This window comes from Canis lupus, chromosome 18, assembly GCF_003254725.2.
Source record: "Canis lupus dingo isolate Sandy chromosome 18, ASM325472v2, whole genome shotgun sequence".
Lineage (NCBI taxonomy): Eukaryota > Metazoa > Chordata > Mammalia > Carnivora > Canidae > Canis > Canis lupus.
The window spans coordinates 143,836-169,303 of record NC_064260.1 but is presented as its reverse complement, the minus strand read 5'-3'; the positions used below and the strand labels follow the sequence as shown (position 1 = coordinate 169,303).

Here is a 25,468-nt window from a genome sequence, read left to right as displayed (position 1 = left end):
GCTTCCGCGGACGAGATCAGAGGCGGCTACTCACCGCATCCTCTGCTGACCTCAGGAGCTTGTTCAGGACGCTGGTCTCGTCGGAGAAGCCGCGGGGACACGGGAGGGCCGCCCTCCCGGACACGCTCGCGTGCAGGCGCCCCTGCCGGGACAGAGGGCACAGTGGTGACGCCCAGAGGGGCTGGCAGGGGCACAGCCCGCGTCAGCACCGATGCAAACTTCAATGTAAGACCAAGCTCTTGGAAAACGCGCCCGTTCCGCCAGCGCAGCCCACGGCGTGGGCCAAGCGAAGGGCCAGGAGCCTCCCGAGTGTTTCACCAAACCTGTCTGTTCACAGGCCGGGCCACGCTTTACCTGCTCCTGCTCCCGAAGCAGGGACTCCTCTCCCGGCTGCTCCTGTCCGCCCGGGCCGCCGCCGCTGGCCGCCGCCTCCAGGCACGCGAGGGCTCCTGGGGGGCCGCAGAGCGAGGCATCAGGGCTCCCCACGCAGGCTGCTCCCCGCCTGACCCCCACGCACGGCCGTGCACGGACACGGATGCAAAACCCCGCACCTGCGCCCCCCCACACCTGCCACCACACGCTTCATGAGCTTGCCCAGAGAGGGAATCAGAGAACGCGTGATGCGCTCTCACGCTGCTGAAGACCCGGAGGATGGCTTTCCAAGGGACCCCACGTGTGGCTCCTAGCAAGCGGTGCCAAGAACAGCGGCGAGCTCACCTTGCACGAAACGCAGCTTGTGCGCTATCGCGTTCCCGAGGGCCGGGGAAAGGGCGAGCGGCCTCCTCGGAGCCGGCCTTGGTGGCAGGTCTCGAAGAACGTCCTCCAGCTTCTGTAGGTGCAGCAACCTGAGGGCACAGGAAACAACAGTTTCAGATGCCGACTTATGAGTGGTGGGCGGACGCCCCGGCACGGGCGAATCAGCAGCAACCGAAGAGTCTGGAAGGTTCCAGAAGGATGCCCAGCCCGCAGCCCAGCTGCACCCCTGCAGCCGGGGCCGGGAGGGAGGGAAGCAGGCGGGCACTGCTGCAGCCCCGGAGCTCCCCAGCGGAGAGGTGCGGAGCCCACGCCCCGGAGGCCAGGCAGTCCGGGAGCCACCCCAGGAGCTGCAGCGACCTCCCCTCCCCAGAGGCTCTGTGTGGCCCCAGGAGGATGAGGAGGGAGGAGGGAGGGAGGGGGGAGGGAGGGGGCAACCCAGGAGAGCAGCTCCAAAGACAGACGCTCTGAGGTGAGAGGGGCTGAATCTGGGACCAAGTGTGTGAGTGAAGAACCAGGTGGGGGTCGCACCCTGGGAGCAAGCGCCCAGCAGGTGAACGCAGACCCTCACGTTCTCCACAAACACGCGGAATCCTCCTCCAGGAAGAGTGTGAGCAGGAAAGAGAGACACAGAAGATGACGCTAGTGGCACTTGTGCCAGGTCTACAAGGCTGGAGCCTGACCCCGCTGGCCGCACCTGGACCCTGCCTGGACCCCACCGCCACCCCACCCGACCACTGCCTGGCCCCACGGGCCCCGCCTGGCCCTCACCTGACCCCGCCTGAACCCTGCCTGGACCCCACTCCCACCCCACCTGACCACTGCCTGACCCCACCTGGCCCTGCCTGACTCCCCCTACACCACCAGACCACTGCCTGGCCCAGCCTGGCCCCGCGTAACCCCACCTGGCCCCACCTGAACCCCTACCCTTCACCTGACTCTGCCTGGCCCCGCCTGACCCCAATGACCCTGTCTGACCCTGCCTGACCTGCTTGGCCCTCACCTGACCCCACCTGGCCCAGACTGGCCCTGCCTGATTCCCCCCACCCACCCAACCACTGCCTGGCCCCACCTGACCCTGCCTGACCCCACTGGGCCCTCACCTGACCCCATGTGACCCCACCTGGCCCCGCCTGGCCCCACCTGACCCTACTTGGCCCTGCCTGTCCCCAACTGACCCCACTTGGTTCTCACCTGACCCCACCTGGCCCTGCCTGACCCCACTTGGCCCCCGCCTGACCCTGCCTAGCCCTGCCTGGCCCCACCTGACCCCACTTGGTTCTCACCTGACCCCACCTTGCCCCGCCTGACTCCCCCACCCACCCGACCACTTCCTGGCCTTGCCTGGCCCTGCTTGACACGGCTTGGCCCTCACCTGCCCCCACCTGACCCTGCCTGACTCCCCCTGCCCCACCTGACCACTGCCTGGCCCCACCTCGCCCCACTTGGCCCTCACCTGACCCCTGCCTGATGCCCCTCACACCCCATCCAACCACTGCCTGACCCCACCTGGACCCTGTCTGGACCACACCCCCACCCCACCCGACCCCCACCTGACCCCATCAGACCCCACTTACCCTCCCCAGGCCCCACCCAACCACTGCCTGACCCCCACTGGCCCTGCCTTACCCCACTTGGCCCCCACCTGACCTTGCCTGACTCCTCCTGCCTACCCTGCCTGGCCCCGCCTGGACCCTGCCTGGACCCCACCTGACCCCACCTGGCCCCCACCAGACCTCACCAGACCCTGCCTGGCCCTGCCTGACCTGCCCACATCCCACCCAACCACTGCCTGACCACACCTGGCCCCCACCTGACCCCATCTGGCCCCCACCTGACCCCTGCCAAACCCCACCAGACCCCATCTGAACCCACCTGACCCCAAGAGGCCCCCCACCTGACCCCCGCCTGGCCCCACTTGACCATCACCTGACCCCACCTGATCCCACCTGATCCCACTTGGCCCCACCTGACCCGACCTCACCCTCCCGGACCCTACCTGTCCCCCATCTGACCCTGCCTGACCCCACCTGGACCCACCTGACCACCCCTCCTGGCCCCACCTGGCCCCGCCTGGCCCCCCTGCCCGTGCCCACCAACCCCCCTCTACCGCATCTCATCATCCTGGTGCAGGAGGTCCAGGCAGGAACAGGTGCCACCAGCTGCACACCCGCCTCTAATGACCTGCGTCCTTGGTACCAAAGGGAGACTTGTTCAGTCTTCCGGTTGGAAGCTGTGATGTGAGAGACAAGCTGTGAGCAGTGGGCGCCAACGGGTGGGAGCAGGAGCCTGAGCCAGCAGCTTCCCACCAGGGACAGGGGGTCCTACCCGGACCGGAGGAGCCCGGGCAAGCGAGGTGCTGGGGGTTGGGCAGCTGCCGTCTACAATGACACCGAGCGCTAGGAAGGACGCGCCGGGCGATGCCAGGAGGGGACACGAGTCCAGCGGCCGGGGCAGGTGTCGGCCCGGAGGACGGAGCTGGGACCGCACCACGGCCGCCCCCATGACCCCTGCTGCAGCGGGGCTCGCGTCCACCCAGGAGACAGCCGTCTGCACAAACACGGGACGACACGACCCAGGAGGGCGGTGCGGCGGGGTGTCCCAGGAGGCAACTGCTAAGGGGAGGAGGCGGCGGGGCGGGCTCAGGCGAGATGAGGACAGAGTCGTGGGTGCCGCGGGAGGCGTGAGGGAACGGGGAGCCGCCACTAAGCGCGGGGCGTCCTCAGCCCGGGGTCTCCTGCCTGCCCTACGCCCGGCAGATCCTTCCTTCCTTAGAGCGGAGGGCACAGGGCCTCTGGGGTCCTGCACGGAGCCAGCAGTGGGCAGGCTCGTGGGGACGGGTGGGCCCCCCTCCTTCCCACCTGCACGTGGGCAGAGGTGGCTGGGGCGACCCCACCTGCTCCTCGGAGCAGGACCCTCTCTAACATCCCGATCCTGGAGGAGGAGCCAAGAGCCAGAGTGCCCCGGGCTCCCCGTCCCTGGGCCGTGGGACCTTGGTTCTGCTCGTCTGACACGTCCCCAGCCACCCGGGACGTCCCTCCTCCACACACACGCGGGGCCGCCGACGGCGCAGGACGCCCCCGCTGCAGCTTCCCGGCTGCTGGCTGCAAACCCTCCGGCCTCCGTGACGCCGCCCTCACCGGCCCGGCCCGGCCCGGCCCGCCCGAGCAGGGAAAGACGCCTTACGTGTTGGGAGCCGAGTGGTTGCCGCCGGGGCCAGCTGCTGCCACGCTGTCGCCGAGGACGAGGGGCACGGCGTGCAGAGCGCCCGCCCCCTGCCGACGGCCGAGGGCCTCCAGGCCGCGGGGGACCCCCGCCGGCACCTGCCGCCAGCGCCCCAGCACCTGCGAGCAGAAGGGACAAGGTTAGCGCTGCGGCCGCGCGCTGCCGCCCAGAGCCTGTGCCGGGGAGGCCGCGACGGGCCCCGCGATGACGGCCGGACGGCGGCCCGTTCTGGAGATGCGGCCAGTGAAGCGCCTGCTACTCGCCGTACGATTCGATTCCTACCCAGGAGTTAAGGGTTAAAAACGGCATCGAAGGACGCGCGCAGCTTCACGGGGCTGCTGGCTCCCGTCCTCCGCCCGCGGCCACCGTCAGGAGCAGGGCGCCGGGGGGCCCAGACGGCTGCGCGTCCCACTCGGTTTCGGCCCAGGTCATGACCCCCGGGGCGTGAGATCGAGCCCCGGCCCCTTCCCCCCAGGCTCTCTCACTCGCGCTCTCTCTCTCTCTCTCTCTCTAAAATAAATAAATAAAATCTCTTTTAAAAACGGAGAGGGAAGGCCGTCATCACAAACGTCACTAAACCAGCGACGCGGACCCTGAAATCGGACACCTTGGGGACGGCATGAACACGTCGGCGAGCTCTGGTTTCGCGGTGATGACACGCGCCCCCCACGTGCCCCAGGCCCACCCCTGCACCCAAGCACCGGGGGCGTCCAGGCAGCCCCCGGGGACCCCACACGCCACAGCCCAAGTCTGGCTCTTGTCACGACCCGTGTGCGCCTCGGAGGAAGACACGCTTCCTGGTGACCTTTGTGCCAAGGCCGGTGGATGCACTCGGGACGCAGGCGCTTGATGGGGGGGACGTGGGGCCCCCGGGGCTCGTCCCTGCAAGGGACTCACCACGAAACAGGAAAAAACGTTGGGAAGGGAATCGAGCTGTGGGCTTAGGGCTTCAGTGAGCGAGGCAAGCTCCGGTGGCCGGGGGCGCAGAACCACAGCAGACGCCCGCAGCTCATGGGCCGCTTCGCCAGAATGAAGTCGGACGCTGCACATCAGCCGAATCGCAGTCGGAGAGACGGGGAGGCACGAGGCGGGTGTGGACCCGCGGGTGGCTCGCGGCGGGACGGCACCTGCTGCAGACCTGGGCCAGCTGACCGCGTGCAGCAGGTGCCCGTGCCCGGACCTGCAGGGCGGACAGCCCCCGGGGTGACCCTCTGGGGGGTCAGGACAGGACGGAACGCACGATCCGCTCCCAGGCCCCCTTGTGGGGATCTACCAACAGCAGGAATCACATTCACTGGCCGTTTCTTCCAGAGTGTTCCCTCCCGGGAACAACACCACAGCCTTGGCCAAGGAGCCGCTCTGGTCCCCGCTCCACGGAGGAAGTAACGGGCCGACGAAGGGTCACCCGTCCGGTCAGTGGGCAGGAAGCCTTCCAGAATTAGGTTTTTCGGGATCGTCTATAAGCGCACAGCACAGCTTCCCCAGGCCCGGGACCCGGGACGAGTCAAACGCTGCTCGTTGTCACCCTCCAAGCAAAAGTGAGCACCAGAGCAGCCCCGTTCAGCTGGCACCTTGGAGCAACAAAGCTGCTTTGCCAGAAACAAACATTCTCTCTCCAAATTACCCAAGAGGGACGAGTCACAGCACGAGTCACACTGGATTTCTAGGTCAGAAGCAGGTCGACATTTTGGGTTTTATTAAGGATTTTATTTATTTATTCATGAGACGCAGAGAGAGGCAGAGACACAGGCAGAGGGAGAAGCAGGCTCCCTGCGGGGACTCGATCCCGGGACCCGGGGTCACGCCCTGGGCCGAAGGCAGGCGCTCACCCCTGAGCCCCCTGGGCGTCCTCAGCCTGACATTTTGAACCCAAATCTCCTTTATTTCTGTAAATGAACTTGTACACGCAGTTTCTCTGCCTCTAGGAGGAACGCAGACACCCCGGTCGTAGCCCTGGGACCCCCCTGGGCCTTCGGACTGCCGGAGCCGCGCAGTAAACGTGTGTTGTGCGGGGCCACCATGCAAGAGGGACGTGTTCTAGCAGCCAAGGGAGCTGCGCACCTGGGACATGTGCCCGGGGACCCCCGATCACTTCCCTTGTGATTGTAATCTCAAAACCTTGCCGTTCGATTTTTTTTTTTTTTTAAGATTTTATTTATTTCGGCAGCCCATGTAGTTCAGCGGTTTAGCACCGCCTTTGGCCCAGGGCGTGATCCTGGGGACCTGGGGTTGAGTCCCATGTCCCCTGCAGGGAGCCTGCTTCTCCCTCTGCCTGTGTCTCTGCCTCTCTTTCTCTCTAAGTCTCTCATGAATAAATAAATAATATCTTTTTTAAAAAAGATATTGTTTATTTATTTGGAAGAGAGTGCAAGAGAGAGAGCAGTAGCCGAGCGGAGGGCGGAGGGAGGGAGAAGCAGGGTCCTCGCTGAGCAGGGAGCGCGGCACGAGACTCGATCCCAGGACCCGGGACCACAATGACCGACTGAGCCACTCAGGCGCCCAATCCTTACCCTTTTCGGTAAAGTTCTATACAGTTTGACTCAAACTCTGTTCTAAATTAATAAGAAAGCAGGGTGCTGAGTCTGGAGAAAATAGGGTCCCATCTGCCCCCTGAGCTTCCAATTGGTAGACACTGCGGCGCCCGTGACAGATGCCAGGACGCAACGGCCAGTCCCACGGGACGTCAGGGGTGGATGGCATTGGGCCGGGTGTGGGATGAGAACAGGAGACCGCGGACTGGCCACGCCGAGCCCGCCCGGTGAAAGAATGTTCCAGACGCTCGGCCGCACAGCCGTGAGCGGCGGCCCCCAGCCCACTACACACAGGTAACCCGGAGGTGACCCAGCCGCTGGGGAAGTGCGACGAGTGGCCCCAGGAGGCGCGCCAAGTCCAGACCCAGATGCTAGCAGGAGGTGGTGGTCTCACGGAGCCCCCGGCCCCTCACCGGCAACCACGGGGCCCTGCCCCAGGCCATCCACGCAGCCCACGGCGACAGGCGTGCGCCTCCCGCGTCCTGCTCCACCCCGAGGGGAAGTGCCAGGCAACACGCAGAAGTGACAAAGGGACGCGCAGGCGCCAGGAGTAGCAGTGGCGAGCGGGGCTCCAGGGTCGCACGTCCAACCCCTTTATTTGATGCGGTTTGGAAAGGAGGCTCCTGCCCGCGGCCCCCATCGCCGCTGCCACCCCACTGCTGGCCTGAGAGCGAGAACCACTACGGCTCGTGCCCCTGCTCCCGGCGCCCTGCCTTCGGGGCCGGGGCAACGAGGGAAGGGGGGGCTCCTCGAGGCCAAAGCAGCAGGGCCCGCAGCGGCCAGGCAGCCCCGCGCTCACGGGGCTCCACGTCCTGCTGCTTCTCCCACCCAGGCGCCCCCGGGGGAGCAGCCCACGGCGCGGGAAGCATCACGCGTGCCTACCTCCTGCAGCTCGGCTGAGTAATTCAGGATTTGTTCTGCGTGCGCTTCATCAAAACCAAATCGGGGCTTCAGGTCAGCCTGGGCCATCCGCGGACCCCACAGCAGCTTCTGCAGGGACGGGCTGTCTCCGGCCTCTGCAAGGCAACCAACGATTTGTACCCATCAGAGGACGTGGCCACGGCACGGCGCGTCGGAGCCATTCAGAAAGTGACGCCTCGCTCAGGTCTACAAGAGAAGCGAGTGACGCCCTCCAGGCCATCAGGTTGGAGAAGCAAACAGAAGCTACGCCGGGGGCCGCGGCGCGGCAGGACGGCCACCTCCCGGTCGTGGCGACCCTGGTCTCCAGGAGGAACACGAGAGCATAGCTCGAGGACTCTGAAGCTCACATCACTGTAACTCCGAGGTCGCCCCTCCGGAGGTTCGACATCACTTCTGGGAGCACGTCGCCAACGTGAAAGCCTCCACCTTCCGCGGTGAGCCCTCCGCGACATCCCAGCCGCGACACTGTTTAGGATCGTGACCCACAAGCACCTAAAGGACCCCGAAACCTTTCTCACCGGCGTCACCTCTTGGGACCCTTTTACACTAATGCTGCAGGCCGACCGGGAAGCCCCAAAATCCACGACTCCTCGCTCTCTGTCTGTTGTCTTTACATAAAGGGGGCAAGGTCAGGTTCTGAGATTTTTAAACGTGGCATTGGCTGTGTGTCCAAGAGGTGGCACCCCCGAGGCCAGCATTTCCCTCACCAGGTCCTGCCCACAACACATAGGTAGGTGCAGTGATCGTCCTCTTTGGGGGAAAAGGAATCACCATGTGTCACACTTGAGCTGCAGTCTTGACCCAAACCCAGATCTGATCCCGACCCTGCACTGTAACCACTGATCTCTCCTGCGCTCAGGATGGGCTGGAATTACAGAATTCTAGAAAGGAGAGGAAAAAGAGACAGCGGTGACCGAGAGGTATGAACTATAAAATCATTCCAGAAAGGGGGGACAGCAGGGCTCGGACACCCAGTGCTGAATGGCAGCTCAGATGGTGGGAATTAACAGTTTCACTGAAGAACAGTTTCAGTTTCAAGAACAGAACAGTGAAGAACATCTCGATCTGCACGTGAGGCAAAGGGATTTTTCTTGGGACAAGAGGAATGAGGACAATTTTTCTTCACCCCGAGGTGCTCTGCAATCGTGTGCCTCAGCTCGGACTCCCTGGCAATTGACAGAAAATCAGTTTGATGAGTTTGTTACAACCGAGGTCACCAGGGAGGTGGCAATGAGGTATTTAGTGTGTCGTCACCTCCATCTCCTGGGTTTTGTTCTGAGGGTTAAGGACTCGTGCTTCCCGCTGGACCCACTGCAGGAGAAGTAAATTAGACGTTAAAGACCAGTCTTCCCTCTTGCAGAGGCGCAGATCAACTCTCCTGCCCAAGGAGGCCCCTCTCTACGCTGAGTCCGCAGCCACGGGAAGAACCTGGATGGGATTGGGGTGATGGCGGGTGTCCCATCAGGTTGTTCCAAGGAGCCAGAAAAATCTAAAAGGGTTAGAAATCTCTGTGTAACCACTGTACTGCATGGTTCAGGAGACAGACTTAGAGAGTTGGGGGCGGGCAGAGAGAATCTGATCCTGGGCTCCTGGCCCCAGGCGCCAGCCCCCAGGCCAGCCCTACATCTGCACTAGGAAGGTCTGTCCAAAATGCGGGTTTAACTGCTGCCCCTGAGTCCTTCTGTGATCTGGCCCAGGATCTCACCCACTGCTCCAGCCACAATGGGGATAAAATACGTGGGGCCCTCGCCAAGGCCGGGAGCTTCGCACACAGGTTTTCCTGGCACGGCTCCCTTGAGTCTTTGATGAACTAGAACTCCTCCTTTAAAACTTCTCCTCACGCTTCTCCTGAGAAAGATGCTAGGTTCCTCCTCTCCAGGCTTTGTTTTTTCTTTATTGACATATTTCTCTCCTGTACTAAACAAGACTTCCCTCAGAGCAAGAACCATGTGTTATTCTGCTCTTTATTCCCACTCATGGGACAATGTTTGTTTCATAGAAAGTACTCAATAAGTGTTTACTGAGTGAGTTAAATGGATGGATGAGTGAGTGGGTGGATGGGTGGATAAATGAATGAATGGGTGGACCGGTGGATGGATGTGTGGATGGATGAGTGGGTGAATAGATAGATGAATGGATGGATTATGGACAGATGGTGGGTGTGTGGACAGATGAATGGACAGATGTGTGGATGGGTGAGTATTGGACAGATAAATGAATGGATATGTGGATGTATGAATGGGTGGATAGATTTATGTATAGATAGATGGGTGAGTGGGTGGATGGATGGATAGGTGAGTGGATGGATGTATAGAAGCGTGGGCAGGTGAATGGATGGATGTTGAGATAGATGAATGGATGTGTGGATAGATGGGTAGGTGGACGGATGAATGAATGGGTGGACAGGTGGGTGGGTGGATAGATGGATGGGTGGATGGGTGGGTGGGTGGATGGATAGATGGGTGTATGGGTGGGTGGGTGGGTGGATGGGTAGTTGGGTTGATGAGTATCTAGATGAATGGATGGATGTGTGGATGGTGGTTAGGTGAAGAGATGGATGAGTGGATGGATGTGTGGAGAGATGGGTGGGTAGGTGGATGGATGGATGAATATGTGGATGGATGATGGATAGATGAATGTATGAATTCTAACTCCACAGTTTGCTCCCTGAGTTCCCCTTACAGAAAGAGACAGAAATAGAGGAAAAGAAAGAATTAAAAGTAGAATACTCAGGTCCAGTTGGCAATTCAAGAAATAATGCCCTGAACAGAGAGTAGAATAGTAGCTACGGGAGGCTGGGAGGTAAGAAGTGGGGAGATACTGGTCAAAGGTACAAAGTTTTAGTTATAAGATGATTAAGTTCTGGAGATCTGCTGTACAGCATGGTGACGACAGTCAATAACAGTGTATTGGACACGTGAAATTTGCTAAGGGATCCTACATGTTCTCACCAAACTCTCATTAACTGCAGTGTGGTAACAACTGCACAACCATCACATTGTACACTTTAAACATACAATTTTAGAGGTGCCTGACTGGCTCAGTAGGTAGAGCATGCGACTCTTGACCTCGAGGTCATGAGTTCAAGCCCCATGTTGGGTATAGAGATTATTTAAATAAATAAGACTTAAATATATATATATATATATAGAGAGAGAGAGAGAGAGAGAGAGAGAGAGCTGGGTAATTCCATTGCCTTCCTTGTGGAAGGGGCTCATCCATTTAGTTAGCAGACCTTCCAAATCCACACTCGCTGGCCTCTTTTCACCAGCCTTACTATTTTTCAAATATTTTTTCCCAAATAGGATCAGAGGAGAGAGGAAAGATTCCAATCGCAGAACCAATGACAGGTTTAATCTTGGAGGGGGACCAAAGAAAAGAATTTTAAAATCAATCATTTTTTATTAAAAATAACCCATTAATTAGTCTCATTCATTGGGGGAATATAAAAAAATAGTGAAAGGGAATAAAGGGGAAAGAAGAAAAAATGAGTGGGAAATATCAGAAAGGGAGACAGAACATGAGAGACTCCTAACCTGGGAAACGAACTAGGGGTGGGGGTGCCTGGGTGACGGGCACTGAGTGGGGCACTTGATGGGATGAGCACTGGGTGTTATTCTATATGTTGGCAAATTGAACACCAATAAAAAATAAATTTATAAAAAAAATAATAATGACCCATTAATTGGCAACAGCCACAGAATTTCAGTAATGGTAGAAAATCAAATTCAGGTTTGAATTCCAAATTTTCAGTCTGTTTCTCTCTTTTATTAAAAAAAACAGTGGATTCCGCTTTACATTTGACATGTTCATCAAGCCATCTTTTTTGAAGAGCATTTTGGCTCTACGGTGGCTGTCGTAAAGGTAACCAGGGGAACGCTTGAAATTTCTCACGAGCTCTTGGGCACACATACCAGTGGTGGCCACTCCATGTTCCTGCAGAAATGTCAGCATCCAGATGGTCACATTCAGCACGTTTTCAGAAACCGTGGAAAAAGTGTGATTGAGTGGCAGCCAGTCTAAATCTTCCAAAGTTGCCAAGGAACTAGAACCAAAGGAAGACCAAAGCAACATGAGCTGGTTGTGCCCACGGAGCAGCGCCTCCCAGCCGGGTCCCAGCTCTTTGAGGGATGTGGCTGGGCCACTGACACACCAGCATTCGCTGTGGCTTTACACGTGACCCTAAGTCTCTGGCCTAGGGAATAATGCTCACTCAGGGAGCTGGCCAGGCCGGCTGGGGTCCACGGTGCCGCCACCTCCAAAAAGCAAGTGGGCAGACACCTGGCCACTTCCAGCTCAGAACAGCAGGTTAAACTCTGGCGGTGTCCTCCTGGACACTGAGCACCCCAACCCCCCACCGTCTGAACCTCTGAGGATGTCAGGGGTACGATCAGCGGCAGCCAACCTGTTTCTCAGAACAAGGGGCTTCGGGTAGTGCCCGTATATATATATTGTGCTCATGTAATTCTTTAAATAAATATTTAAAATTTTATTTTATAAGTAATTGCATCAAGTATCATTCTAAATGATCAAGCTTGTAAACTACAAAATCCATTCAGCTGAAGTAAGAACATGTCTACATTTTAGCAACCGCAGACCGACCAGACCTAAGTCATGCTTCAAACAAGTTATTTCCCTGTAGCTTCTCCCTAAGGAGAATCTCTCAAGGTCCCTTTGGCACCCCACGACAACAATATAGACCATTAACAAATGATCAGTTTGCATGGCACCACATGTACATACTTATTTCTAAGATTTTATTTATTTATTCACGAGAGACACACAGAGAGAGGCGGAGACCCAGGCAGAGGGAGAAGCAGGCTCCATGCAGGGAGCCCAATGCGGGATTCAATCCCAGGACCCCGGGGTCACGACCTGAGCCAAAGGCAGACGCTCAACCACTGAGCCACCCAGGCGTCCCCCAAATACTTATTCCTGAATCTAAGGCAGATTTTCTTCTTGTTTAAAGAATAGTAGTTGTTTAATTGTGTGTGTGTGTGTGTTTTTAATTGATGTGTAATTGGCTGCACGCAGATTTTCTTGACATCGTGTCGCCAAAGCAAAATATAGAAGTAAAACTAATGCTGGAGCTGATATGGCACCATAGCCGTCAGCAATATCCCGTAATTTCACATCCCGTGTCTCTCCAAGGAGCCCGCTCACGGCCCCGGCCAGCGCAGCCAGTGGGAGCGAGAGTGCAGCCAAGGGCACACCCGCTAGATCCAATGTGTAAGTCACAAAGCAAACCAACCAACGGTCAAAATATGCTCCGTTGTCCTTCGTTGACAAATATGCCTTCATAGCAGCTTGGAAAGTCATGTTCACATTCAGAATTTTCCGATCCTCGGGGCACCTGGGGGCTTAGTCAGGGAAGCGTCCGCCTTTGGCTCAGGCCCTGATCTCAGGGTCCTGGGATTGAGGCCCGAGTCGGGCTCCCTGCTCAGCGGGGTGTCAGCTTCTCCCTCCCTCTCTCCCTGGTCCTCCTCCTCACCTGGCCGTGTTCTCTCTCTCGCTCGCTCTCTCTTTCTCAAATAAATAAATAAAATATTCCTTAAAAATAAAGTAAAATAGCAACCACTACAAATGATGATTTGAAGGGGCACCTGGGTGGCTCAGTTGAGGGAGCATGCGGCTCTTGACCTCAGCATTATAAGTTCACACTCCGCCTTGGGCAGAGAGGTTATTTAAAATTAAAATCTTAAAAAAAATCACAATAGAAATAATCACTTGAAGACAACGGGAATGTACAAAATGATATGATGTCAACTTGCTTAAAACAGGGAGAGTGGGGTCTGCACAGCATGTCTGCCCTCGTGTGAAATATCTACACAGGTAGAGGACGAGACATGGAGATGCAAGACTCCCAGCCACTTCAGGGTGCCGTGATCCCAGACTTCTTTTCCTTGTATCAAGCAAGAGAGCTACCCAGAGAGAGTTTTTCCCCATAAAAACGTGAGGAGGAGGGCAGCCCGGGTGGCTCAGCAGTTTAGCACCTGCCTTTGGCTCAGGGTGTAATCCTGGGGTCCCGGGATCGAGACCCACGTCGGGCTCCCTGCATGGAGTCTGCTTCTCCCTCTGCCTGTGCCTCTGCCTCTCTCTCTGGGTCTCTCATGAATAAATAAATAAAATCTTTTTAAAAAAGAAAGAAAACGTGTGGAGGAAACCGCCCACACACGTGCCCCTGGTAGGTCCTGCACTTACGTCGAGGCCGCATGGAGCAGGTGCACCCCCCCACGGATGTAGTCTTCAGCGCAAACGTCGTTTGCTTGCAGTCTCGGCAGCAGGCGGAGAAAATCCCAGATGTGGGGCTGCTGGTGGAGTTTCTCCAACCTCAAGATCACCTCCTCGGTCTTATTGAGATCCATCTGTTAGGAAACAAAATACCAGGAGTTTGCCCTCTCATGATGTTCATGATTGAAGTAGGGGGGCTGGGTGGGCCGCAGGAGCCTCTGGGAGGTTAAATACTGTGTAGATAATGGGGCGCCTGGGGGCTCAGTGGTTGAGCATCTGCCTTCAGCTCAGGTCATGATCTCAGGGTCCTGGGACTGAGCCCCACATGGGACTCCCCCTCTCTCTCTCTCTCCCCAACTCCTGCTCTCTCTCTCTCTCACTCATTCACTCTCTCTGATGCATAAATAAATTTTTTTAAAAATTTTAAATAAAAGTCTAAAAATGAGAAGGAGGCCAAGAATTAACAATGTGCATTCCAGTCGGTGGGTGTCAGAGGGCTCCCTCCCCAGGCAGAGCTGTGCTGAAGGGGGGTAGAACCCATGTCGCTGAAGCCATAAAGCAGCTGCTTTAAAAATGAGCCTTGGGAGCAAGGGAGGCTGGGATGCCGGGGCAAGACGGGGAGGAAACGCATATTCCAACAGCCCGGCCTGTGGAACGGACACTTCGGAACATTCTAGATGCCTGAGCTTTCCACACCACATGCTAGCAATGGCAAAGCAAGCCGTTAGCAATGGCAAAACTGAGCGTGGGCCCCCAGAGCATCCCAGGACCACTGACCTCCCCCAGGGGTCACACCTCCGCCCAGAGCGGCACCTCTGCTTGCGAGAATTAGAACTCGCCTTTCAGCCCATCTCCTAGGGTGGGCCGGGCCACCTCCAGTGCGGCTCCCACACCATGTGGCCAAAAACTCATTAGGAGGAAGTGTTTGCGGCCCAGTCAGTGGAGCGCGTGACTCTTGATCTCAGGGTTGTGAGTTTGAGTCCCACGTTGGGTGTAGATTACTTAAAAAAACAAGTGACTGAAAAATAAAGTAAAAACCAGTGCTTTGAACTTAACTCTTAGGTCTCTGGAGACTAAGTTTCAAACTTTTGTTAAAATATTTACTGCTAGGGACGCCTGGGGGGCTCAGCGGTGGAGCGCCTGCCTTCGGCTCTGGGTGTGACCCTGGGGTCCCGGGATCGAGTCCCACATCAGGCTCCCTGCATGGAGCCTGCTTCTCCCTCTGCCTGCGTCTCTGCTTCTCTCTCTGTGTCTCTCATGAATAAATAAATAGAATCTTCAATAAGAAATACTTACTGCTATCAAACTGGAGCCGTGAGAAGAATCTACAATAAAAGAGATTTCAGATGTTAGTTCAATAAGCAATCCGCAAGCATTTGCTGGGCCCCTATTTGTTCTAAAATCGAATTAGCTATCACGCATCCCAAAACACGATGACACCCAAGCCGAGGAAGAAGTCTGAAGGAACTGGTCCCTGTGCTTCATCTGCTGTCCCTCTGTATCCGGTATAATATCTTATAAAAAAACAATAAAGCAGCTGGAGGTCTACGGGCCACTCTCCCAACCAGGAGGGGTTTGTGGGAATCTCAGGTTTGTAGTCAAGTCAAACAAAAGTACCTGGGGACCCACTACTCGCAGTTGGAGCCTGCAGTGGGGCTCAGAGGACCGAGCCCCAACCCGTGGGGTGGTTGCGTCAGGTGAAGGAACCAGCGGGACACAGGGGAGCGCGCGTGCGGTGGCAAGCACACCCGACTGTGTCACAAGTGAAGGTGTGGGTTTTCTTTGGCGCGTACGCCATGGGAACGGCTCAAAGTAGCAACACACTGAAAACAAAGTGGAAACTAAAGTTCATCTCAAAAAACATATTAGTTCTTGGGGCATCCGGGTGGCTCAGTCGGTCGCGCATCTTACTCCCGATCGCAGCTCAGGTCTTGATCTCTGGGTCATGCGTTCGAGGCCTGTGTTGGGCTCCACACTGGGCGTAAAGTCTAAAAAAATGGTTCTCTGCTTCATAGAATATTGAAAACCTCACTTGAGAATCACAGTTTAGGGGCCCTTGGGGGCTTCAGTGGGTTAAGCATCTGCCTTCCGCTCAGGTCATGATCCCCAGTCCTGGGATCGAGTCCCACATGGGACTCCCTGCTCAGGGATCGAGTCCTGCTGCTCCTCCCTCTGCCCCCCCACCCCCGCTCGCTCTCTCTGAAATAAATAAATAAAATCTTTAAAAAAATAAAGAAAACCACATTTTATAAAAGTAGAATGATCTTGTGATAGTGCTTAATACAAGGCTTCCATCACTTGAGTCTGGAGGGATTCTGGTCCTTTGCTGACACATTTGGGGTCATTTGCGAAACCTGCCCGTCTTCATTACATTCCCTCATATATAATCCATGGGAAGATAAATATATATATATAAAAAGAACACCTGAGGCAGGAATTTAGAGTCACCAGATTTCACAAATGGAATCACAAGGTGGCCGGTTACATTTGAATTTCAGGTAAACGACATGTACTTTTTCACCATAAGTACGTAATTTTGGAGACAGGCTTATACTGAAACATTGTTTACTGTCTCCCCAGAATCCAAATCTAGCTCAGAGCTAAAATGCAACAGCACCTGGCGGCCGAGTGCGGCCTGTGTCGCGGTCCACGCCTCCCCACGGGTGAGCCAGGCTCCAGGAGCCCCGCATCCCATTCTGCTGCCGGAGCACGCGGGGACACCTGGAGTCGGAGCGCTTAGGACGCGGGCACACGTCCCGTGGACCAGACGTAACAGGCCCCGAGGCCCTGAAGCTCTGTCTGCAGAGCTGATCCTCCAGGACCTTAAAGCATCACTAACACTGACAGACCGACCCAGCTCCCCCGGAAAGAGAGAGAGACACGGGGCGGGGGGGACCTGCAGGGAGACACCAGTGTGCCGTACCCCCTCATGGCCGCACCCCACTCGCCGGCGCCTTCCCGGGCAGGACGTTGGTAGAAATCGGCCTCACAACCAGCCCCGGGTGCTGGGCCTCAGGCACAGACCCAAACCACACAACCTGGTGCCATAAGGCAAACTAAGGCGTAAACAGGATTTTAGGGACCTTCTGGGCTCGGCCCGTGTCCAGAGGGGGCCCAACAGGCAGAGACCAACTTGCCTGCATCCTTGGATCCTCCTGCCCACAGTTCCCGCAGGATTTTCGCCCTGTCCAGGATTTCATAAATCCCCTCGGCAAGGTCCTGCATCTCCTCCAGGAAGGCCAGGTCGTTGACCTTCTCACGACGGCCAGCGGTAGCCCCGAATCTGGAGGAACTTCAAATAAGGAAAATGAATAACGCTCCGCACAGGATCACGTTCCCGGGGGGCTGCCAGGGTTCTTGCTCTCCGCTAACCCCCCCACCCCCTGCGGAGCCGGCTCCGTGACCTCCATCCCCAAGGGAAATGACCATTTTATGAGAATTACAAAAATCTCCGCCAACTGGAAGCCAGAAAGCCGTCCTCAATCCACTGCCCGTGACGCTCGAGCACTGCACCTGTGCAGGAGCGGGCCACGCGCTCGGTTTCCTGGGCCCGTGTCGCCCAGCCCGGCGGGGAGGGGCGCTGGGGCGGGCCTCCGGGACGCAGGTGCACAGGCGCACGACCCACCGCGGGGCCGGGAGGGGGGCCGCCGGGACACCCGGAGAGGATGCGGGACGGAGGCAGAAAGGCTGCGTCCAGAGGGACTCGAGCTGGACCGCCTCCCCGTTCTCTCTAGCTGGAATCTGACAGCGAAACGGTGAGCCACGGACGACGGGGGCCAGAGCGAGCAGGTGCGAAGACTCGGGACGGGAAGGACCCTGTGTGGGCCCCGGAACAGGAGCTGGGACCGGCTTCGCCAGGACAACAGGTGTCTGCACCCAGCGTGGGGCTCAAACTCACAACTCCAAGGTCAGCAGTCGCTTGCTCCACCGGCTGAGCCAGTTGGGCGCCCCGTATGTTCTTTTTCTAATTATTATTTCAAAACCACCTTAATTGTCCATAAGACCAGATTATGAATTATTACTAGCATGACAAATGTTTGCAGGAGAAAAAATACATAGAAAGTCCCGGGTTACAGGGTTGTTTATAGCAGCAACATCCACAAGAGCCAAACTGTGGAAGGAGCCTCGGTGTCCATCAAGGATGATGGATAGAGAAGCTGTGGTCTCTGTATACAGTGGGATATTCCTCAGCCATTAGAAACGACTAACACCCACCATTTGCTTCGATGTGGATGGAACTGGAGGGTATGATGCTGAGTGAAATAAGTCAATTGGAGAAGGACAAACATTATATGGTCTCATTCACTTAGGGAATATAAAAAATAGTGAAAGGGCATAAAGGGGAAAGGAGAAAAAATAAGTGGGAAATATCAGAAAGGGAGACAGAACATGAGAGACTCCTAACTCTGGGAAATGAACTAGGGGGGGTAGAAGGGGAGGAGGGCGGGGGGACGGGGGCACTGGGTGACGGGCACTGAGGGGATGAGCACTGGGTGTTATGCTGTATGTTGGCAAATTGAACACCAATAAATAAAAAGAAAATCCTGAGTTAAATAGTGATGTGTGTTGTGTGTGTTGTGTGTGTGTGCTCACTGGTGTGTGCAGGTGGGAGAGAAAGGGAGCAAGCAGGAGAGAGCGAGCGTGCCCAGGGAAATCCCAGAGGGGCCGTCGGATTGGGGTGTAGAGAATTTCCATCCTCCTGAGTCCAGATCCGCCTTTGGCCTGTTACCAAGGAATGTTTGACCAGCAAGGTGCAGAATGGCGGGGGGCGGGGGGCAGGACTCACAAGAGGCCACTGCCAGCTGACCAGCTTCTTTCTCAGCCCCCAGACGACTAACGAAACGGCCCTCCCAGAGGACCAGGAAGCAATGGTTGGTTCTGGCAACACTCAACAGGTTCCCAGCCAAGAGTCTGAGGATCCCAGAAGCCCGAAAAGTGCTCAGGCCCACCCTTCAGTTTCCCCATGAACGTTCCCCTGGCCTCAGAGTCGCCCTCGGAAAATCCTGTTTATTTCATCTTATTTTTTTAAGTAGGCTCCACGCCCAGCATGGAAAGCAGGCCTCAAACTCACGACCCTGAGGTCAAGACCTAAGCTGCAATAGAGTCAGACACTCAACCGACTGAGCCACCCCAGCACCCTGCAAAATCCTCCTTAAGACAGGATCCTGGGGAGCCTGGGTGGCTCAGTCGGTGAAGTGTCTGCCTTTGGCTCAGGGAGTGATCTCAGGGTCCTGGGATTGAGCCCGGAGTCGGGCTCCCTGGTCAGCGAGGAGTCTGCTTCTCCCTCTGCCCATCCTCCAGCTCGTTCTCTCTCTCTCTCTGTCAAATAAATGCACAAAATCTTTAAAAAAATAAAGCGGAACAGGATCCTAGTATTTTCCACCCACCAGGGTTGGTGAGGGTCAGCACGGGGAGCGTATGTAAGATCTGAGCCCCGAGTCCGGCCCCCCGCGCTCTGTAAATAAGAGCGAACGGCAGTGCTAACACGCGACACGTTTCTAGCCTGAGCTGCAGGGACCAGGGAGCAAGAGAAAGCAGTGGAGTAATTGTTTCCATCACGATCTGCGCTCATTTTCCTTATTACTTTACAATTAGGTGGGCTCTTAGAGAATTAGGATTAATTCTTAAGGCAACCAGATCCAAAGGCAAACATAATTCTAGGAACACCCTTGGGTGGCTCGCACACTGCTCCCTTTCCAGGGGGCTCCAGAGGAAAGACGTGTAAGTCGCCACCGTGACTGTCCCCTGCTGGCGCACGGGGACCTTCCCGGGAGAAGTGGCTTTTGAAACCTGCCGTAGCCTGGGTGTAAAGGAGCGTCTGAGCTTGCGGCAAGTCCACCCGCCGACAGAAAAGCAAGAATGGTCTCCCCGCCGCCTCACTCTCAGTCCGGAGGCGTCCTTGAAGAGCACCCACAGGTCCGCGACACACGGTTGGTACAGAGGATGGGGTCTACACACGACGGGATATTACTCAGCCGTCCCGACAATGAAATCTTGCCACTTGCAGCAACGTGCCTGGAGCTAGAGGGCACGACGCCAAGTGAGCTAAGTCAGAGGAAGACACATACATGGCTTCACTCCTGTGGAATTTGAGAAACAAGACAGAGGATCACAGGGGAAGAGAGGAAAAAATCAAACAAGACGAAATCAGAGACGGAGACAAACCATGAGAGGCTCTTAATGACAGGAAACAACAGGTCGCGGGAGGAGAGGGGGGACAGAGTCGCAGGGGGGCCCGGGACGGGGTGAGCCCTGGTGAATCACTGACCTCAGCCTCTGACACTAACAACACAGCACATGTTAATTAATTGAATTTAATTTTTAAAAAATGTATAAAGGATCTCTGTTCAGATCTCTTCCAGAAAGGACGCAGGCTGCACCGCACACTGGCTGTCATCAAGGAAAACAGAATCCGTGTCCACAGCACCCTCTTGGACTCCCCCGCCTCCTTTGCAGGGGGATCCCCTCCCGGCCCCCGCCCCTGAAACTCGGAGGTCTTGGACTGTTTCCCGGGTTCTCTGGGGAAAGAGCTGCTGGAGAGACCAGAAGTGAGTCCACAGTCAGATGGGGAGGGAAACGGTCCCAACTGACAGCAAGACAGCGTCTGGGGACACGAGACACGGCGGAGTTCATGTAAATTCTAACCACTTCACGACTCAGTGGGAAGAGACTGCTCCCCATGGCCCGACGGCTTTGGCGCTGGTGCAAGAAATCTCTGCTTACCGGCCTTCGTTCTTCAGGGACACAGGGCAATTTTCAGCTGTTTAAAAACTACCGATAAAATAACTGTTAAAAAAAAAAAAAGAACTTGTATGGAAACATAAATTGAAACGCTCTTCAGTAATAAGAGCCAACAGCTGGCGCACCCAGTACGGTGGGTGGAACTTAAGAGCACAGGCTCAGCAGAAAACAGCAAACCAATCTCCTGAAGCTATAGTCTATGTAATTCAACTTATGTGACCTTACGTAAATTTACCTAAACTCTGTAAAGTATACACGATATAATGCATATATAATTATAGCTCCAAATGCGAAGAGTATGGAGGCAGAGAACACGCTAGAACTTGAAGGAGGGGTGCTCACAGCTATACAGGGAGAGCCTGGAGATTATCTGTGATCAAACCAATACAAGATATTGATTGAACACAAGATGCGTATTGATTGTGGTGATGGTTACATGAACCTACACGCAAGAGATCAAACTGTCTAACAATACACACGGGGGAGTGCAGCTAAAACAGGTGAAAACAGAACAAAACCTACAGTCTACTTAACAATAATATGGCACCAACGTCAATTTCCCAGGTTTGATATTGTTGAACAGGATGTCACTATTTGAGGAAGCTGAACTCAAAGTCCTATTTTACGACTCTTTAAAGTCTATAATCACTTCAAGATGAAAGTTAAAAAAAAGTCAAAAAATAAATGACAAACTCACATAAGATATTTACAACTTCTATGACAAAGGGTTTAGCCCCTTTGTATGTAAAGAGCCTCTGGAAATCAAGAATAAAAATAACAATCCAAGAGAAAAAAATGGACAAAGGACACAAGTAAACATTTCTCCGGAAAACAAGGATAAACCGCACATGGAGATATAAAAATAGGCCCGACATCCCCATAATGAGAAAAATGCAAATAAAACCGCACTGATAGATCATTTCTCATCAGGAACGATGAGAAATCAGACTGACAGAAATGTAGAAGTCCATGCAGACCGCTCCCGGTCTCACCACGGTGGGAGAGATATCCTCACACCTTGGAAGACAGAATGAAAAATACTACAACCCCCATAAGGAGCATCTGGGAAACACCATCAAAATCACACATGTACTGGTCTCCTGACTTGTAATTCTGCTCCTAGAAATCACTCCCGCAGACACACATGCACAAGCATGAAATGGCAGGAATCGTTAGAAAAATACAGCAAGGGGCGCCTGGGTGGCTCAGCTGGTTGAGCGCCTGCCTTCCTCTGGGGTCGTGATCCCGGGGTTCTGGGATCGAGCCCCACGGCGGGGGGGGGGGGGGGGAGCCTGTTTCTCCCTCTCCATCTACCTGCTGCTCCCCCTGCTTGTGTGTGCACGCTCTCTCTCTCTGTCAAATAAATAAATAAAATCCTAAAAAAAAAAAGAAAAGAAAAATACAGCAAGATGCTAGAGTTAATAAGTCAGTCGTGTAGAAAAGTGAAGTAAAAAATACTCCACTTACATGAAAAAGGCAATAAAGAGGAAAACCAGAGTACACAAGAGACGATAGAAGCAGAAAGCACGTGCCGGTATATGAATCCAATATATTCAGGGTAAACCGTCTGTAGGTTAGACAGCAACTGTCAGGACGGGAAAGACAGAAGTGGCCAGGCGCCATCTAGGTCGTCGGCGTGAAGCCACGGGCAGCCAGAAAGGAGAAGGACGGAGGAGGACGGTACGAGACATTGGGCCGAGGAAAGCTCCGTCTGCACAAACACCACACGACGCCGACTTCAGACGTGGACGATGCCCAGGGCAGGGCTTGCACAGCCTAAGTGCTGGGGACACTGCCCGGCGCCACCAAACCCCTAATGGTCCCGCGTGCGCACCGACCGCACGGCCCCAGAGTAAACGTGGCAAAGCACCATAGAACTGAAAGAAATAAAAAAATCTACAATCAAGATTTCGATTTTGATTCCTTTCTTGTTATTTTGCAGGAGAAGCGGAGCCTCGACGAACTAGAAAAGACCTTCATCACGAGCGTCCCCTGGCCACCGTGGAATTGCGTATGGATTAGTAATAAAAGGCCTCAAGGAAAACGTCCCAATGTTTAAAGGTCAAGCATCTGACCTGCAAGTAACCCACGAGTCAAAGCAGAGCCCACAGCATTCAGTGTGTGTTTTGAACTTCGTACAAATGAAAATACGTCCCATCAGGATCTCTGACGGCGTGAAGCTACACCCGGGAAGAAACGCAAAGCTTTTAATATTTTTTTTAAAAAGATTTTACTTGCTTATTCAGGAGAGACACAGAGAGAGAGAGCGAGGCAGAGACACAGGCAGAGGGAGAAGCAGGCTCCACGCAGGGAGCCCGACACAGGACTCATCCCTGGACCCCGGGGTCACGCCCTGGGCCGAAGGCGGCGCTAACCACCGCTGGGCCACCCAGGCTGCCCGCTTTTAATCTTTACATTAGAAAAGGTCTAAAATCAACGACCTGGCGATGAACATGAAGAACGTGTGTGAACAGGAACACGTGACACTTCCCAAGAAAGAAGAGGCGTCCAGGCAAGAAAAGCAAGAAGTAAAACTGGATTTCCCGGCGGCGTGGCCTAAGGGATCTGTTACAAAGCCACCAGCGGGGATTGTCCACATTAAAAAATGGTTAAACCGGGGCGCCCGGGTGGCTCCGTAGGGGGAGCGTGTGACCCTCGATCTGAGAATCACGACTCAAGTTCCTCGTTGGGCATGAAGTCTACTTAAAAAAGAAAAAAAGAAAAAAAAGTTCAAGATCGGTAACCACCAGAGAAATGTAAGTGCTGCAGTCAGTGGGTGTCTGCCCTCAGCTCAGGTCAGGATCCAGGCCCTGGGGTCCTGGGATCGAGTCGTGTCGGCTCCCAGCTAAGCGGGCGTCTGCCTCTCCCTCTCCCTCTGCCCCCCCCCCGCTCGCGCTCGCTTGCTCTCAAATAAATAAATAAAATATTATTTTTTAAAAGATTTTATTTATTTATTCATAGAGATGCAGAGAGAGAGAGAGAGAGGCAGAGACACAGGCAGAGGGAGAAGCAGGCTCCATCCCGGGTCCCCAGGATCACGCCCTGGGCTGCAGGCGGCGCTAAACCGCTGTGCCACCAGGGCTGCCCATAAATAAAATCTTAAAAAAAAAAAAATGAAGCTCTTATATCACCTGATTTTGAGGCTTTCTCTACAGCTGAGACTATCTGCCCCTGGCGAGTCTCAGGGTGGCTGAGACGTGAGAGCAGGAAGGACTACAGGGTACTCTGAGTAGCGGGCTCCCCACCCTCCGCAAAGGCACCAACGCGGCGTGACGGCAGAGGACAGGCTTTGCCGCACGTGGAGCACCGGCGAGCTCCCCGGGGCACACGAAGCTCATCGCTCGCCCCACGTCAAACACAAAAATCAACTCAAAACGGACCGTGCACCGAAACAGAAGCTAAACCTGTAAAATCTAGAAGCAGGAGGAAACCTGCCTTCCTCTGGGAGGAAACCACGATCTCCCAGGAGGTGAATATTTCTGTTGGGGAACAACAGAGAAACCCAAACCCAGACAAAACGAAACAGGAAAGGAATCTGCTGCTCCTCAAAAGGCAGGTCACGAACTGGAAGAAAATATTCACAATACAATTCTCCGATGAAAGGCTTGTATCCAGAATATGTAAGGGACAGTAGGAATTCGGTAAAAACAAAGATCACAACTTAACGATTAATTGAACCAAGAGTTCACGCGAACAACAGACACGGGGAAGATGCCCCGACTGGTTCCCGCCTGGGGCGGGCGCCCCCATCGCCGCATCAGATAGCAATTGTCAGACACCAGCAGGTGCCCAAGAAGCCAAGTCACTGCCGACACCACCTGCCCAGTGGCAGCCCTAGTCCCCGGCCCCGCCCCAGCCCGTCCCAGCCCGTCCCAGCTGGGTGCCAGCAACAGACCGCCCCCACTGCCTTAGGTTAAGTGGCTAGGACGACGCAGGGAACTCGGGGAACACGTACTTACCTTTGCCAGTTTATGACGATATGACAGGATTTGAATCAGAGTGGGGTGGACCAGCTGCCCTGGGGGACCTGGGAGGTGCCAGGGCCCAGCCACCTTGCCCCCAGCCTCCCAGCTCCCCAGCCCCCAGCTCCCCAGCCCCTCAGCCCCCCAGCTCCCCAGCCCTCCAGTTCCCCAGCCCCCCAGCCTCCCAGCTCCCCAGCCCCCAGCCCCCCAGCCTCCCAGCTCCCCAGCCCCCAGCCTCCCAGCCCCCCAGCCCCCAGCCCTCCAGTTCCCCATCCCCCCAGCCTCCCAGCTCCCCAGCCCCCAGCCTCCCAGCTCCCAGCCCTCCAGTTCCCCAGCCCCTCAGCACCCCAGTTCCCCAGCGCCTCAGCCCCCCCAGCTCCCCAGCCCCCCAGCTCCCCAGCCCTCCAGTTCCCCAGCCTCCCAGTCCCCCAGCTCCCCAGCCCCCAGCCCTCTAGTTCCCCAGCCCCTCAGCCCCCCCAGCTCCCCAGCCCCCCAGCTCCCCAGCCCTCTAGTTCCCCAGCCCCCCAGCCTCCCAGCTCCCCAGCCCCCAGCCCCCAGCCCCCAGCCTCCCAGCTCCCCAGCTCCCCAGCCCCCAGCTCCCCAGCCCTCCAGTTCCCCAGCCCCCCAGCCTCCCAGCTCCCCAGCCCCCAGCCCCCCAGCCTCCCAGCTCCCCAGCCCCCAGCCTCCCAGCCCCCCAGCCCCCAGCCCTCCAGTTCCCCATCCCCCCAGCCTCCCAGCTCCCCAGCCTCCCAGCTCCCAGCCCTCCAGTTCCCCAGCCCCTCAGCCCCCCAGTTCCCCAGCGCCTCAGCCCCCCCAGCTCCCCAGCCCCCCAGCTCCCCAGCCCTCCAGTTCCCCAGCCTCCCAGTCCCCCAGCTCCCCAGCCCCCAGCCCTCTAGTTCCCCAGCCCCTCAGCTCCCCCAGCGCCCCAGCCCCCCAGCTCCCCAGCCCTCCAGTTCCCCATCCCCCCAGCCTCCCAGCTCCCCAGCCCCCAGCCTCCCAGCCCCCCAACCGCCAGCCCTCCAGTTCCCCATCCCCCCAGCCTCCCAGCTCCCCAGCCTCCCAGCCCCCCAGCCCCCAGCCCTCCAGTTCCCCAGCCTCCCAGCC

General features: G+C 56.2%; 2 protein-coding genes across 2 annotated transcripts in view; both read right to left on the bottom strand.

Moving 5' to 3' along the window:
• ABCA13 (ATP binding cassette subfamily A member 13) overlaps positions 1 to 3,258 on the bottom strand; it is a 188,739-nt gene extending 185,481 nt beyond the window's left edge. The window contains exons 1-5 of the mRNA XM_049096779.1: positions 3,082 to 3,258; positions 2,953 to 3,005; positions 718 to 845; positions 355 to 449; positions 35 to 142 (exon numbers count right to left, since the gene is read on the bottom strand). Of these exons, the coding sequence (XP_048952736.1) occupies positions 35 to 142; positions 355 to 449; positions 718 to 845; positions 2,953 to 3,005; positions 3,082 to 3,258 (561 nt within the window). The remainder of the gene's footprint in view (positions 1 to 34; positions 143 to 354; positions 450 to 717; positions 846 to 2,952; positions 3,006 to 3,081) is intronic.
• Positions 3,259 to 3,935: 677 nt separating this feature from the next.
• LOC118351387 (ATP-binding cassette sub-family A member 13-like) overlaps positions 3,936 to 25,468 on the bottom strand; it is a 51,391-nt gene continuing 29,858 nt past the window's right edge. The window contains exons 4-9 of the mRNA XM_035701815.2: positions 16,799 to 16,953; positions 14,958 to 14,986; positions 13,632 to 13,795; positions 11,345 to 11,475; positions 7,338 to 7,525; positions 3,936 to 4,097 (exon numbers count right to left, since the gene is read on the bottom strand). Of these exons, the coding sequence (XP_035557708.2) occupies positions 3,936 to 4,097; positions 7,338 to 7,525; positions 11,345 to 11,475; positions 13,632 to 13,795; positions 14,958 to 14,986; positions 16,799 to 16,953 (829 nt within the window). The remainder of the gene's footprint in view (positions 4,098 to 7,337; positions 7,526 to 11,344; positions 11,476 to 13,631; positions 13,796 to 14,957; positions 14,987 to 16,798; positions 16,954 to 25,468) is intronic.